The 15,515-nt window shown below is 40.0% G+C and overlaps 1 protein-coding gene and 1 pseudogene across 2 annotated transcripts in view; both read right to left on the bottom strand.

The window, feature by feature from the left end:
• The window catches only part of WDR43 (WD repeat domain 43), a 35,691-nt gene extending 24,967 nt beyond the window's left edge, over positions 1–10,724 (bottom strand). For both annotated transcript variants that reach the window (XM_008162274.3, XM_054727982.1), the window contains exons 1-3: positions 10,466–10,724; positions 4,441–4,578; positions 2,355–2,476 (exon numbers count right to left, since the gene is read on the bottom strand). In XM_008162274.3, the coding sequence (XP_008160496.1) occupies positions 2,355–2,476; positions 4,441–4,578; positions 10,466–10,690 (485 nt within the window). In that variant the 5' untranslated portion in view covers positions 10,691–10,724. The remainder of the gene's footprint in view (positions 1–2,354; positions 2,477–4,440; positions 4,579–10,465) is intronic.
• A 279-nt stretch (positions 10,725–11,003) lies between these two features.
• Positions 11,004–13,643, bottom strand: LOC103283139 (40S ribosomal protein SA-like; annotated as a pseudogene).
• Positions 13,644–15,515: the final 1,872 nt, after the last annotated feature.

Genomic DNA, 15,515 nt, shown 5'->3' with positions numbered 1-15,515 from the left:
GCCAGATATCAAGCTATTCTACAAAGCCACAGTTCTCAAAACTGCCTGGTACTGGCACAAGAACAGACATATAAACCAATGGAACAGAACAGAGAACCCAGAAATCGACCCAAACCACTATGCTCAATTAATATTTGACAAAGGAGGCAAGAGCATACAATGGAGTCAAAACGGTCTCTTCAATAAATGGTGCTGGGAAATTTGGTCAGATACAAGCAAAAAAATGAAACTAGATTACCAACTTACACCATATACAAAAACAAACTCAAAATGGCTAAAGGACTTAAATGTAAGACAGGAAACCATAAAAATCCTACAAGACTCCAAAGGCAGCAAAATAGCAAACATATATCGTAGCAGTATCTTTACCGACATAGCTCCTAGGGCAATGGAGACTAAAGAGAAAATAAACAAATGGGACTACATCAAAATAAAAAGCTTATGCACAGCAAAAGAAACCATCAACAAAACAACAAGAAAGCCCGCTGCATAGAACATATCCGCCAATGATATTTCCGATAAGGGTTTAATCTCCAAAATTTACAGAGAACTCATACAACTTAACAAAAGGAAGATAAACGATCCAATCAAAAAATGGGCAAAGGATCTAAATAAATAGACACTTTCAAAAGAGGACATACAGAAGGCCCAGAGGCATATGAAAACATGCTCAAAGTCACTACTCATCCGACAGATACAAATCAAAACAACGAGATACCATCTCACACCTGTCAGAATGGCTATCATCAACAAATCAACAAACAACAAGTTCTGGCAAGGATGTAAAGTAAAAGGAACCCTCGTGCACTGCTGGTGGGAATGCAGACTGGTACAGCCACTGTGGAACAGTATGGAGTTTCCTCAAAAAGTTAAAAATGAGCCGAAACCGGTTTGGCTCAGTGGATGGAGCGTCGGCCTGCAGACTCGGGGGTCCCGGGTTCGATTCCGGTCAGGGGCATGTGCCTTGGTTGAGGGCACATCCCCGGTGGGGTTGTGCAGGAGGCAGCTGATGGATGTTTCTCTCTCGTCGATGTTTCTAACTCTCTATCCCTCTCTCTTCCTCTCTGTGAAAAATCAATAAAATATATTTTAAAAAAAAGTTAAAAATGAAACTCCCATTTGACCTAGTAATCCCACTTCTAGGACTATATCCAAGAAACCAGAAACACCAATCAGAAAGGATATATGCACCCCTATGTTCATAGCAGCACAATTTACAATAGCAAAGATTTGGAAACAACCTAAGTGTCCATCAGCAGATGAGTGGATTACAAGACTGTGGTACATCTACACAATGGAATACTATGCCACTATAAAAAAGAAGGAACTTTTACCATTTGCAACAGCATGGATGGAACTGGAGAGCACCATGCTAAGTGAAATAAGCCAGTCGGAGAAGACAAATATCACACGATCTCACTCATATGTGGGATATAATGATCAACATAATTTGATGAACAAAAACAGATCCAGAGACAAATGGCAGGGGAGGTGTGTGTATGTGTGTGGGGGGGGGTGGGGGGTGGGGGGTTAGAGAGCAACCCAAGGACTTGTATGCATACCTATTAGCATAGCCAATGGGCAGACACTGGGGCGGTGGGGGCTTGCCTAGGGTGGGAATGGCTGAGGGGGGTCAATCGGGGAAAAAGGAAACATATGTAAAACTTTAGACAATTAATTTTTTAAAAAATGAATAAACTTGGTTTTATGAAAAAGAAAAAAAAAGAGCAAACCCACAATGAAACATGGATTTAGGAAATAGAGGCTACTTTTCAAGATGATGGAAAAAGGAAATCCCAGGACAACTGTTCAGCAGACCCTCCAAGGCAGAAGTCTTCCAAAAAATAAGCATAATTGGAGGAAAGCCTCCAATAAATAATAAAACTAATGTGTCTAAAAATAACTGAGAATTATACTACTACAGAAGTGAGAATGAAATGACAGGTATATACAAACCTAAGCAAATGCACAGTAAGTCCCTCAAACCAGCTTCTTCCAATATATTCTAGACACCGGTGACAAGATTCCTTTTTTCCAGAGCATTTATTTTGGTTACTTTATTACACACACGTAGGGGGTGTGCAGGAGGCAGTGATCAATGATTCTCTCATGGATGTTTTTCTCTCTCTCTCTCCCTACCTCTCTGAAATCAATAAAAATATTTTTTTAAGTTCCTTGAGAAGAGTCTATAGCCTTATTAGTGTCAACATTCCCCACTATGCCCGATATCAAATTTTACTTATAGCAAGAATACAATCTTGGGGGAAAATTAAAAAAACCAGTCTTCATATGTCAAATTCTAATATATTTCCAAGTCACTCCTCCAATACTACAGAACCATCAATGTTACTCACCACTTTACTTTGCACGTCTGTGTATTCCATTCCACAATATGTTTATCATCTGAACAACTATACAAACAGCCATTGTCTTGATGCCACTGTATGCAATTGACTTTGTTGTCATGTCCACCGCTCTGTAGATTTAAAAAAAGAGATATTAAAGGAAAAAAATCTCATATGCACCCTGAAATCATCACTAAACAGTTAACTAAAACATTAGGCTTAGGTTACACTAAAAACACCTACATCTATCCGTTTCCAGCATCAAAAATGAGATAAATCACCCATAACTTCATCAAATGTTAACCTTCCCTTCTCTACTGGGAAAACATACTTCTACATGCTAAGTTAAAGGATCCTAATCCTAACTGCCACTGCTTTTACCAGGTATGCCAACATAAAGCATGGTACATACTTCATATACAGTGGCAAAACAATTGTGACACTTAAGTGAACTAGTAAGTCCAATCCTAAGAGTTTAAAGTCAACATTTTAGGTAAAAATCATGGTCAGTCAAAACTATCATTGAAAATCCTTTTTAAAAGGTGCCAAAACTCTCTCAATAAAGAAATCACTGTATTTTTCAGGCAAACACTAAATGTCCCCTTGGGTCTTAGATATCATACTAATGATACTTTAAACATTCTAAACATGGCAAGATGCTCGCTTACTCAGAGATACAAAATTTAAAAAAAAAATTTCATCACTTATCAAATTAGCTGTTTTCTGGTTAGTGTTATTGCTGTTTTAATGTGAATATTCAATGGAGGCAATAATGCTATTGGTACCATCCTTCCATTGCTGATGTAAGTACAAATCAGGAAAACTCTTCCAGCAAGTATTTTTATACTACATATAAAACGCCTTAATATTCAAAACCTTTGACTCTAATTGCAGGTTAGTAATTCTGGGAATTCATGAAAGAAAAAAAAAATTAGAAAAGTACCAAATAAGTATCAGAAACCACCTAAATGGTAATAGTTAAATCACCAAGGGACTATGCAATTTAATGGTATTTTAGGCAGTCATTAAAAATGTTTATAAATAATTCTTGACAAATACGAAAATTGTTTATGTTGTAATGGAATGGAAAACATCAGGATACAAAATAGATGAACAGACAACCCAAATGTACTTTTTAAACATATGCATAAGGCCAAGAAATAGATAAACTATCAAACGGGATCTTAAACTAAAAACAGATTTAGGTATAAAATTTTTCACTTTTCAACATTATGTAGTTCAAAAGTATCCATAGGTAAGATGTTACTTAAAAAAGAAAACATTTACTCATAGCTACAGAAAGCATTCCTATATAGTGAACACCAAAACATACTGCAATAAATCTTGTCTGAAACAAAGTATGTCAGAAGTTACTATCTTGCAGAGGTAAACCCTCACTTCTCTGCTCTGCAATGCCAGGGCTGGCTTTTACGAACCATATTTCTGCTTTGCCAGCTGGATGGCCAGGAGGCTCCACCAATAAGGGGTGCTGAGGGAGACAAGTCTGGAGGGACCAGGGACTTATTCCTTCCTATCTCCCAGTTTGCATCATCCCACTGCTTCTTCAACCCAGCAGTGGCAATCTTTCAGCATTGGCTGAATGCAATTTTTCAGCACTTGGAGAACCAGTTTCATCACCTCCCTTCAGACACCAGCAGGCAGCTGGAGCCCCCCCTCTGGAGCCCGGGCCCACGGGGCCAACTCCTGCTCAAGAGACAGCACCACATGAAGAGCCACACTTGCTCAACGGTCTGAGTTTCAGCAATAATTCCAACCATCTCCTTCGTTCTCTGACCGAGAGATGGTGGCCTTCTTCCTGCAGTTGTTATCTGTGATACTTAGAATTCTTTCGCCCTTTCTTATATTCAATCTAGTCAACATTTTTTCATGTCCTGATCTATAATAAGAACAATGTTCCCTATCATAGCTATGATCAAATATTATGTTCAGAATTTTAAATGTGCAAGGGGCAGAAAAATGCACCCATAGTGCACCTGTAGCTCCTACTGCATATCCTAAACAGTTTTTATTTAACAAATCTTTAATATACCAGTTTCCCGGCCATATCTTTTATAGCACATACACACATACTTACTACTAATTTACTGTGTAATTCTCCTTTTACTGTACTGTATAATAAAACACTACCAACTGCTGTACCAAGAGCCAACAAGTCAATCTGGTTACTTGTTTCTATAGGTTCCGATTTCCTTTTTTTCCTCTGCGGACTTTCCTAAAAATAAGAGAAAAAAAATGTTTAGTTTGTATTTAGAACAATGAAACATCATTAATGCATAAATGCAAGTGCCCAATAGCCCACAAAGGAAATGTAATAGCCACTAAGTGGCATTACTTTAAAAAAAAAAAAAAAGTGGAGGTAGGATTCCCACTTTCTCACTACTTAGAAAAAAAAAATCAATCCAACAGAAGAAAAGCTCATAATTCTCGTCCCCCTATCTCCTTCTTCCCTAGAAGGAAAGTGTCAAATAGAACAACCTGGTATGCTCTGGATATTCTCTTAGCAAGTCCAATGCTCCAATCCCAAGCAAAGAGATGACAGTTCCATACCTACTAGTAAGCAGCCAACCATCACCCCTTCCACCTCATCTTTTCTTTCACATTCTAGCTTTGTTTTTAGGAAAACGGGCACAAGTGTTTTAATGCTTATAAAATGCATTTACTTCAATTTGAGTGAAAAAAATTGCTGTAACTAAAGAGCAGCACAGAGCTAGTCTAAAAGTTCCATGTTGTCCTGATTCCAATGACAGAAGAGGCACAAGTTTAAATCTAGTGTCAAAGGGACAAGACTTGGATTTATTTCAAAAATGATAGTAACAGCTGCCTGTCCATCAAAAGACAATCAATGATCCCAACTTCAGAATACTATATCAGTTTATAATGCTGAAAAATTATAATTTCCAAAATTATCTTCCATATTTGCAATTTTTTAAAATAAAGCTTCCCAGCCTATATTTTAGCATAAAAAAGCTGAGAAATCTGTTCTTTTAGTGTAAAACGGACCAATACCCAAAGGGACCTTTTCCCAGTAGTGCACGATCTTTGCTCTACAGCACAAAAAAGCAGTCCAGGATACATAAAAATCTGCTCAACCCAATACCCACCAATGAAAACTATGTTACCATGCCCTAACCGGTTTGGCTCAGTGAATAGAGCATTGGCTGCAGACTGAAGGGTCCCAGGTTCGATTCCAGTCAAGGGCATGAACCTTGGTTGCAGGCACATACCCAGTAGGGAGTGTGCAGGAGGCAGCAGGTCAATGTTTCTCTCTCATCGATGTTTCTAACTCTCTATCCTTCTCCCTTCCTCTCTGTAAAAAAATCAATAAAATATATTTTAAAAAAAAGAAAACTATGTTACCAGTGCATAAAGAATATCAATGAATAGATTTATAAAGCATTTTCCATGTTTTTCTTTGTTATTTTATAGAGATGGTACATTTGAAGAACTTGATCCACTGGACATACTGATCAACAATAAAAAAGATTCAACTAAAAATAGGTTAACGTTCTACACACAGAAAAAATAACGCATTTTGCAAGTTCTGAAAAAATGTATCCACGTTCATAGACCCAAAAGAGATGTTACAATTAAAAGCCAAAATATAAATCAATCTGATAATCTCAAGAGTAACATTTAATTTGCTTGAAGCTTTGAAACTTTAGCACAAGGTTTGTCCTAGATCCCAGCTTCAGTTAAATGAATTTCTAAAGCCACATCTGAATGACCCCAGAAAGCAAATGTGGTTTCTGCATATGGTTATGAACACAAACTCCTATTTCAGGTGAGGATAATCGGGGAAAGTATACCCATCTATTACTACCTCATCAGGAAACTCTAAAAGATTCTAGAAATTATTTCTTCTGCTTTTGGTTTTCACAAATCAAATTAGAATTATCTACACTAAGGTTTCTAACCTGTACAACACAAGCTGGCCCAAATATATACAGTATGTTTTTCTGTGGATTTGCATTTAAAAGCACAGAAATTTTAGAAATTAAACATTAACATATTCAAAGCCCTAGTTTTCCTATCAGCAAAATGTGTTTTTGGGAGAAGCAAGCAGAGTGAACAAGTGTTAGTAGCATCCAACTCTGAGGATTAATGATCTAAACCTAAATATAATCTAATTAATTAATCTCAAAGAATTACTGACTCATGTATGGAAGATCTTTTTAAAAGTAACTTCTCATTCAGCAGGATGAACATGTCCAAACATGTAAAACATCAACCAGTTAAGAAGTTTCAATAACATTTTAGTGAACTCTAATATTTAAAGTACTACCTCATTACTAAATATTTCTGAAACCAAAGTTTAGTGCACCTGATGATAACAGGTTATGACAGGCCTTTGTTGGCGTTTTCTATCTGAACCTGTTATTCCTGTGATCAAAAACGGCTACCAAGAGAAGAATAAAATCAACATCTAGCTGGCATTCAAAAACATCCCCAATTTGCCTCCAACTCACATTCACCTTTTCCAGCTTATTTTCAATTCCATCCTTACATTAACTCCCTAATCACAAATAAACTTCCCCATTTTGCCTGCACTTGGAGGGGCATTTTCCTACTCATCTCAATGATCATTTGGTTTAAAAAAAAAAAAAATCTATCCATGCTTCAAGATCTACCTCAAATATCGTTTCTCCACAAAAACGTCTTCTTTTTCTTAAGGCACAAGTGATACTATGTTTTGCACTTCAGATGCAGTATATCTGAATTGTCTTTATTCTAGTCATACAGTTTTGTTCCCTCTAACCTGCCTAGCACAATGTGACATGCACATACATTGTACATATAAATGTATAAAGTAATGGAAAGGGTAGGCTAAAAATTTGGTTCCTATATGTGTATGTGATTGGAAGATACCAGGAGTGAAGACCAAAAGGATATGATTTTTTTAAGGCTAGAATCTTTCTCAATATGAAGGTGCAAGTGAGCTAAGCAATCAATACCAAGACTAGTCTGAAGACAGATGATCAGAATTTGATCCAGAAGGCAATAAGACTGAGTGAGATACTGAATGGCACATGTACATAATTTATAAAAGCAAGACACAGTACAGATATGGTGAAAACAGAGAAAAAAGCATATCCAGGTAATGAGAAGTCTGAATTTGATCAATTAAGCAACGACATTTTAAACTAAATCCCAGAAGAAAAGCATTTACATGGAGAGCCAGTGCATACTCGTAAGAATATGTGTATATATAAGTGAAAGAAGTTTCACCAAAAAATGTATCCTTTACCATGCAAACTATACTCGTCTTATACAATAACAACTCTCTAAATCTATTTCACAATCCACTAATGCATCAAAACCTATTTTTGAAAAATACTGACCTCTAGACACTGAAAATTATGCCAAAGTTTCAAGTTTCTTTCTGCAATTAGTCTTCTATGCCATTTCTTGGCCTTAGTCACTTACTCTGGCAAATGTTTCATGGATAGCAATGAGCAAAATGTGTGCATTTTATATGTAATTACATATAGTATTTATATAAAAAACAATTACTAGTACATTCTAATACAAAGGAAAGTCTATTTCTGCCAGTGAGATCTTATCTGCAAAGTTTACCTTCTTTTGACATTTAAATACTGGAGAGACATTAAGACAGAGCATTGTACAAGAACCCAACTGGATTGTGCTACATCTATAAGGGAAAGGAGTGGGGATGCTCAGCTCAGATTTCCCCCAGAAGCATCCTTTACACTATGTTTGCCCTGTCCAATGTCTGACATGCCATGTGCTTCATTCAGCAAGCCCTAAGCAGTGACAGCAAAACAGCATCAATACATTCACTGGGGTAGCCAGCAGTAAACAAGGCCTACTTCTCCATGCTCTATAGCAGTTAGAGCAAGAAAAGGAGAAAAGTTTGAAAGATTTAAGGGGGGAATGAAAGAGCAAGTCAGTTCTTAGATGGCTTAACCACTTACTGTGTGACTTTGACATACAATGTAACACCTCAGTCTTAGTTTACACACCTAAACCCAAGGAGCTCAAACAATAGCATCCTTCCATAGTCTATCAATGTCTCCCTGTACTTTTCTTGTCATCATTCAAGGTCCTCTTCGCCCAAGCTCCATCAACCAAATGGAAATGCTCAGCTATATAATACGTACAAAAATCCTTTAAAAACTACTGTGGCATAAATGCAAAGTATTATAATTATTCTGTGGCTGAGAACAGGAAGCAGCAGTCTAAATTTCCTACACATTTATGAACTGCTTTAACTCCTGTTACCTAAAGAAAAACGACATCACCCCATTTTCTCTCCATTGATAACACCACCAAACTTTGTTCTTGGGTGGTGAACTGCCAATCACTGAAACATAGAGGGTATTCTTACAAGCTCATTTTCATTGAGGAGTGCAGCAGCAAATGATAAATGAGTCCATATGGATCACTCGTAGACTCATTCAATAATAACAACTAACATTGAGCACGCACTACATGCCAGACCATGCTACACCAGTCATATATCTCAACTCCAGGGACCACAACTACTTTATTGGTTATTAAGGATTTGGTGAAGTCATTTAAACTTTCTTAGCTCTGATTCTTAGTTTTAAAAAATGTAGTAACTTCAGGGCATTTTATAGAGTTGTGTGGCTAAAATAAGAGAATATAGGCAAAAGGATATGAAACCTATAAAAAACTTTTTAATGTAACCCCTCACACTTTTCCATGAGGCCCCCAAAATTAAAGTGACTTGCCTAATGTGACAAAACCAAGTTTGAGTTGAGTCCCGATTATGAAACCAAATCCAAATACTTTTCTATTGTATTAGAGTGCTATATTTAATTCAAAACTATGACTTTTAACAGGAAATTTAAGACTAGATAAATGTTTTATTTCTGAAGAATCCAATGTGATTATAAGTCTACAGAAAACCAGAATGAGCAAAATTTTTTTTTACCAGCCTAATAGTAACTATTTGTTGCAGATAATGGAGAACTGAGCTCAATTTTTTGCTTTCTGCAAGTTGCTTAATTTTCCAGAGCCCGTTTCTTCCCAAACAAGTCAAAAGGGAACTAGTCTTTCCCTTGCAGAACTAACCATACAAATATACTAGTAACAAAACTTGTAGCACTTACACCAAGAACTATTCTAAATGCTTTACACATTAAATGTGTTAACCTTCACAAACACTCTATGAGGTGGGTACTATTTTCTCCATTTTACAAATAGGGAACTAGAGGCAAAATTACTACTACGAAGCTAAGCCTGGATTCAAAGACAGGCAGTCTCGCTTAATCGCAGTTCCCACGTGCGTGTGAGTTAGAGCAGATGCAGTCGTGACTCAACAGGGAATGGCATCTTACCTGAGATGGATCCCTAACAGAGAAAAGCCTTCCCAAAGTCGGCAGTGCCCCATCTAAGACAAACTTCACCTGGACTCACATGTAAGTTCAACTACTTCACTTTACCTCCATATCCTAATACACACTTCAGACTTGGGGGGAAAGGATGCACTCAAAGGGAAGTCGAGCCACTGTTAAAAGTAAAAAGCAAGAAGCTTCAAACGGCTGAGGATGGAAAGGAGCCTGGGAGAATCAAGAGGGAGGTCCCACGTCTTGGACGTGGAAGACAAACACGTGGTGAGCCGGCACCCAAGGGTGGGGTGCACGGAAGCAAGCAAACAAGACTTGTTGATTCCAACCGCCCAGGGCAAATCCGATGAGAGGGTAAAGAGTGCGTCGATGAGTGGCGTAGCCCCGAAGTGGGGCTCTGTCAAAAGCCTGGGCTCGGAAGATCGCAGTCTGTTAAGCGAGGCCGGGCAGCCGGAGGGGCCAGGGCCTCGGCGAACATGGCGGCCCTGGAGACAGCGGGGAGAGGGCGAAGACCGCATGGAGCCCGCCGGTTGGACGCTGGTCCACTGCCCGTCGGATCAGGCCGGGCGCTCAGTCGCTGCCCTCTGGACAGCCCGCCGGGGACTGGCGACGCGGGGCCCACTCCGCGCCGCCGCCGCCACACTCACTGCCTCCACGCCCCGGGCTCCCGAGGGCCCCGCGAGACGCGGGGCTACGGGCCGTGGGGCTGGGGGGCAGCCGAGCCGAGCCCGGGCGGACGCCCAACCCCCGCCGTCCCGCTCGCTTTACCTTGGCCTGCAACCGCGTTGGCGCCCATGCCAGGCAGGTGCAGGTACCGCTGAGGTGCGCGGAAGGCACGTACTCTTGATGTAGCCGGTTGTTGGCTGTCTCCCACACTCGCAGGTGACCATCGGCAGACGCCAAAGCGAAGAAGGCCTGACTATGCGGGGAGAAGGCGCAGGGGACCGCCGCGGAAGACAGGGAGTCGGCTACTCGGCCGCCACCCGCCGCCATTGCTGCTCGGCTCCGCGGCAGCCACGTGTTCGCTGGCGCGCATGCGCACCGGAGCGGGGCGGGGCCTGAGGGAGGAAGTGGGGCGGAGGAAGTGGGGGCGGAGGGGAGCCCGGGGAGTGGCTCTGGGCGACGCCAGAGAACGTGGGGCGGGCCCGACCTGCGGACAGTGGCCCGCTGGGCCCAATGCTAACTTGTACTAGGTAGAGTGGACGCGTGGAGTAACTGGACGGTGCGTTGCAGGGCAGGGCCCGTTCCTTTAAAACAAAAGAGAGGTTTGGGTTGTTTGTTTATTTGTTTTTGAAACTTTATTTTTCATCCACCTTATTTTCATTCTGTTTAAGAGTTTGTGGAAGAACAACTTAAGACCACGCAGTGGGTGTCCCTCCCCATTCAGTGGCCTGAGCAGTGAGGGCTGCCGACCAGCCTTCTGTGGCAGGCTGAGTGCTGAGTCTTCAATAGGAAGCTGCTGAATAGGCACAGAGCGCACCTGCTCGTCATCAGGCCCATCCTTGGCCTCAGGCTGAGCTGCAGGGAACTCCGGAGCTGGAACAGTCCTTTCACCCTAAAATTCTCTCTTCCTTTTCACTCTCTTCAGGCTCTCTGTAGTAGAGATCAGGCATAACCTCCCATGGATGTTCACGGGAGATGGTGCCACGCTTGCACAGAACTTCCCGAGCCAGCATTAGACCCACTGAGTGAGCTCCTTGTTGTTGCAAGGGCTGGCAAAGTCCACATAGCCCGGAGGAGAGTGTGCGTTACACAGAGCAGTGGTAGGCAGGTTATAATATACTAGTAAGACGTGTCTGTGAGAAGCTGGTGGTCAGCGCGAGGATCAGTAATCACCATAGGTCTCGGCTCCCGTAAGACTACCTGGATCTGGTTAGTGAAGATTCCAGGAGTAAAGCAGCTGGCAGTCAGAGTGGCTCCAGTGGCCAACTTCAGCTCGCTGGCCAGTATTCCTGGACGGTATGGTATGACACTGACATCAGCAGGGTTTTCAATGGCAACAGTGGCTTGAACTGCCAGCAGAAGCCTCTCCCAGGTTCTCATCAGATTGATGATGTAGATGCCATCACTTTTCCTTTTGTAGATGCACTGTTCCATTTTGGAAGTCAAGGTTGGTGCCACCTAAGTGGGCAACAGTGGGTTGCCTCCTTTACATGCCCCAAACGGGGAGTGAACCCGTAACTGAGGTTATGTGCCCTGACTTGGAATCGAACCCAAAACTATTTTTGGTGTACAAGGATGATGCTTCAATCAATTGAGCCACCCACACAGGGCAAAGCTGTTTTGCTTTTTTAAATAGCATGATTAAACAAATGTTTAAAAGAAATACTCATAACTGCACAATTGTAACAATTATTTCCATTTTTGCCTTTCAATCTATAATCATGTATACACATAATAATAATGTATTCAATCATAACAGTGTAAAAGTAGGTTCATAGGTCGACACTCAATGAATAGTGCCATTAGTTGAATTGGGAAAACAAGTTTGGGTGGAGTGGAAATCAAAGAGTTCTATTTTTGACAGTTAAGTACCATATTCCTACTAGACATCCAAATAGAGTTGTTCAGTAGGAAATTGGGTATGTGAGAAGATGACTGCTAGAGATACAGATTTTGGATGCATTAGAAGACAGATGCTATTTGAAACTGTGGGGCTGGTCAAATTAAATTGAGTGGTGTCTAATAGAAGTGGAAAGGAAATTCACAGGACTTGACCACTGATCAGAGGTTATAAGTGTTCATCTGTCTGTGCCAGAGAGAGAGCTTCACATAGAGAAAAGTCACAGATGACTTGGAACTTTTTAGCCTAGAAATAATAGAAAATCATGTGATTTTAACTGATACAGGAAATAGAAGAGGACCAGGGTTCCAGGGAACTGGAAGAACAAAAAGGAGAACGAGGAAATAATGAGTTAGTTCAGTTTGGGTCATGCTGAGTTTGACGCACTAATAGATCAACCAGAGATGGTGTCTAACAGACAGTTTAAATTATGAATTTTATTTTTTTTAAAGATACAAGGGCCTGTTTATAGTTTTCCATTGTCTCTTCAATAGTGAACACTGCTTCAGCTACTTTACCCCTCAATAGACTCCCCCCCCCCACCTGCCCTATTTTTTAAAAATATTTTTTTATTGATTTCAGAGAGGAAGGGAGAGGAGAAAGAGATAAAAACATCAACGATGAGAGAAAATCACTGATAGGCTGCCTCCTGCATGCCCCATACTGAAGATCAAGCCTACAACCCAGTCATGTGCCCTGACTGGGAATCCAACCGTGACCTCCTGGTTCATAGGTGGACACTCAGTCACCAAGCTACTCAGGCCAGACAATCAACAGACTATTGAGTAGATCTTGGAATATAACCACTATTTACATTAGATTGAAAATGTCCTATTTACAACTTTTAGGGATACATTCATTTATTAAGTGGGGATTGCCTAAATTAGCAAGCATGCACCTGTGAAAGAAAATGCTAATTGCCTCCAAATCCACATTTTCTCCTCTTCAATATTAATAGAATTTCAGATTTTTTGTTAGGCCTATGGTCAGCTCTAATAAAAACTAAATTTTGGGGGGAGGATGGGAGCAGTCTAGAAAAGGTTAATGGGGAGGGGGGGTAGGAGGACCTATGTAATAGTTTTAACAATATTTTTTTAAAAACTAAATTTCTCAGCTTCCCTTGCAGCTAGATCTGTCCATGTAATTAAGTCCTAGGCAATGAAATGTAAGCAGAAGTGATGTGTGCATTTTTAGGTGAGTATTTTAAGGAAAGAGGGCATGACCTTCCCTCTTCCTCCTTCTGAGTGAAATTGGGATGTAATGGCTGGAACTTGAGCAGCCATATCAAACTCTACTATAATCTTTGGAATGGAGAGTACACCCAGGAATACCTGACACTTCAGAGTGCCATCTTAGCCCGAAATTTCCTACTTACAGACACATTGTATCTTTACTAACATGTAACCTTACCAACTTGTTTAAAATTTTCAGAACACAAACAAGAGTCATTTAATTAAGGAGGATTTCTTAGAGTATTAAAAGTTCACAATAGTAGCACTTGTACATGGTCTTGCTAAGTTTTTACTCTATGCTTATTTATAATCGACAATACAAAGAGTCAATATGAGAAAAAATTAGTGACTACAGTTTTACAAAAACTAAATAACAAGCAATGCATAAAAGAAATTAGGACAGTATTTGTCTTGGGTGTTCAGGGGATTCCTGGAGGTAAGATATGCACGACTAGGACTCAGTTATGCAAAGTAAATAAGTTAATGAATAATTAATAAATAGATGTATAGATGTGCCCACGGTTTTAAGTTTTTAAAGGGCTTTAAGTTTAGAGGAGTTTATATGCATTCATAAACAAAGACAGAGATCTTAAACATAAAGCTTAAATGCCTCACAAATAACTAATATTCAGAGGAACCGTGGTTGAGTTCTACAGGGTGAGTTGGCAGCACTTGAGAAAGAGCTGGAAAGCAGAAAGGAAGGGTGCAGTGTGACAGTTCTCAGAGGGAGAGATTAGACCTAGAACTAGTGAACTAGTTTGGAGATTTAAAAATGTCAGCCAGCCTGGCTGGTATGGCTCAATAGTTGAACATCAACCTATAAACCAGGATGTCAGGGCATATGCTCGGGTTGCAGCTTGATCCCCAATAGGGGGCATGCAGGAGGCAGCTGATCAATGATTCGCATCATTGATGTTTCTATCTCTGATGTCCCTTCCTCTCTGAAATCAATATATATATGAAGAAGCAAATCAAAACCAAAAGTGAAACATGCTTTTTTTTCGGGGGGGGGGGGCAGTTTTTTCATTTTTAGGATCAAGAAAGAGAAATCCTGATGATAGAGTTTACCGTGGCTGATGTTTTAGAAAGCACAAATTAGAAAAGTATTAAGTCTCCAAAAGTAATAAGATTTTGTAAAATTTAAACTGAATTCACAGCCCTTTGAATATATTTTACTTTAACTCTGAATTCAATTGCACTGTTGACTGGTCTTTGAGAAGGAGTCTTAGAGTATAAAGAGCATGGACTGCTGAACCAGACTGACATAAATAGGAAACCCTGTCATGCTACTTGTCAGCTATGGGATGTATTCCAATTCACTGAATCTCCTTGGGTCAGTTTTCTTATGCATAAAATGGGAAAAGTTATTTCTAGCACAGGGTTATTGTAAACTTAAATGAAATAAATATCTAATGTGCCTAATATTGCCAGACCCTCGGTAAATTTGTGCCAATTGAATTAATATTAAACAAATAAGTTAGTGATATTTAATGTTAAATAAATCTTTGGAATCCAAAGAGAAATCTTTTCCTGGTTTTGTTTTGTTTTACGAGTAAACTTTTTTTAATTTAAATTCTTGGAGGATTCCACAACCTAGGAATACATTTTTAAAGAGACCCAATTAAAGAGAATCAGATGTATTCAGTGAATTGGAATACATCCCACAGTTAATGCTCTTTTTGGTGTGGGGGTGTGTGTGGCTTAAGACAACTAAAATCTCTCCCAGTTCTGCAGGCTAGAGCAGGTTTGGCCTCTTGAGACCTCTCTCCTTGGCCAGGAGATGGCGGTCTTATGCCTGTGTCCCAATGTCTTCTTAAAAGGATAACAGTCAGACTGGATTAACGCCCATTCTAATGACCTCATTTTAACTTAAGTACCTCTTTAAAAACCCTATCTCCAAATACTGTCATATTCTAAGGTGCAGAGGCATCGATTTCAACACATGAATTCTGGAGGGATGAATTAAGCCTTTAAACACCCCGCTACCCTGACACCTGTTTCAGCAGAGACCTTTTACCCTTTT

The sequence above is a fragment of the Eptesicus fuscus genome, chromosome 16, assembly GCF_027574615.1.
Source record: "Eptesicus fuscus isolate TK198812 chromosome 16, DD_ASM_mEF_20220401, whole genome shotgun sequence".
NCBI classification, from domain to species: Eukaryota; Metazoa; Chordata; class Mammalia; order Chiroptera; family Vespertilionidae; genus Eptesicus; species Eptesicus fuscus.
This window is presented reverse-complemented; position numbering and strand designations above follow the sequence as displayed.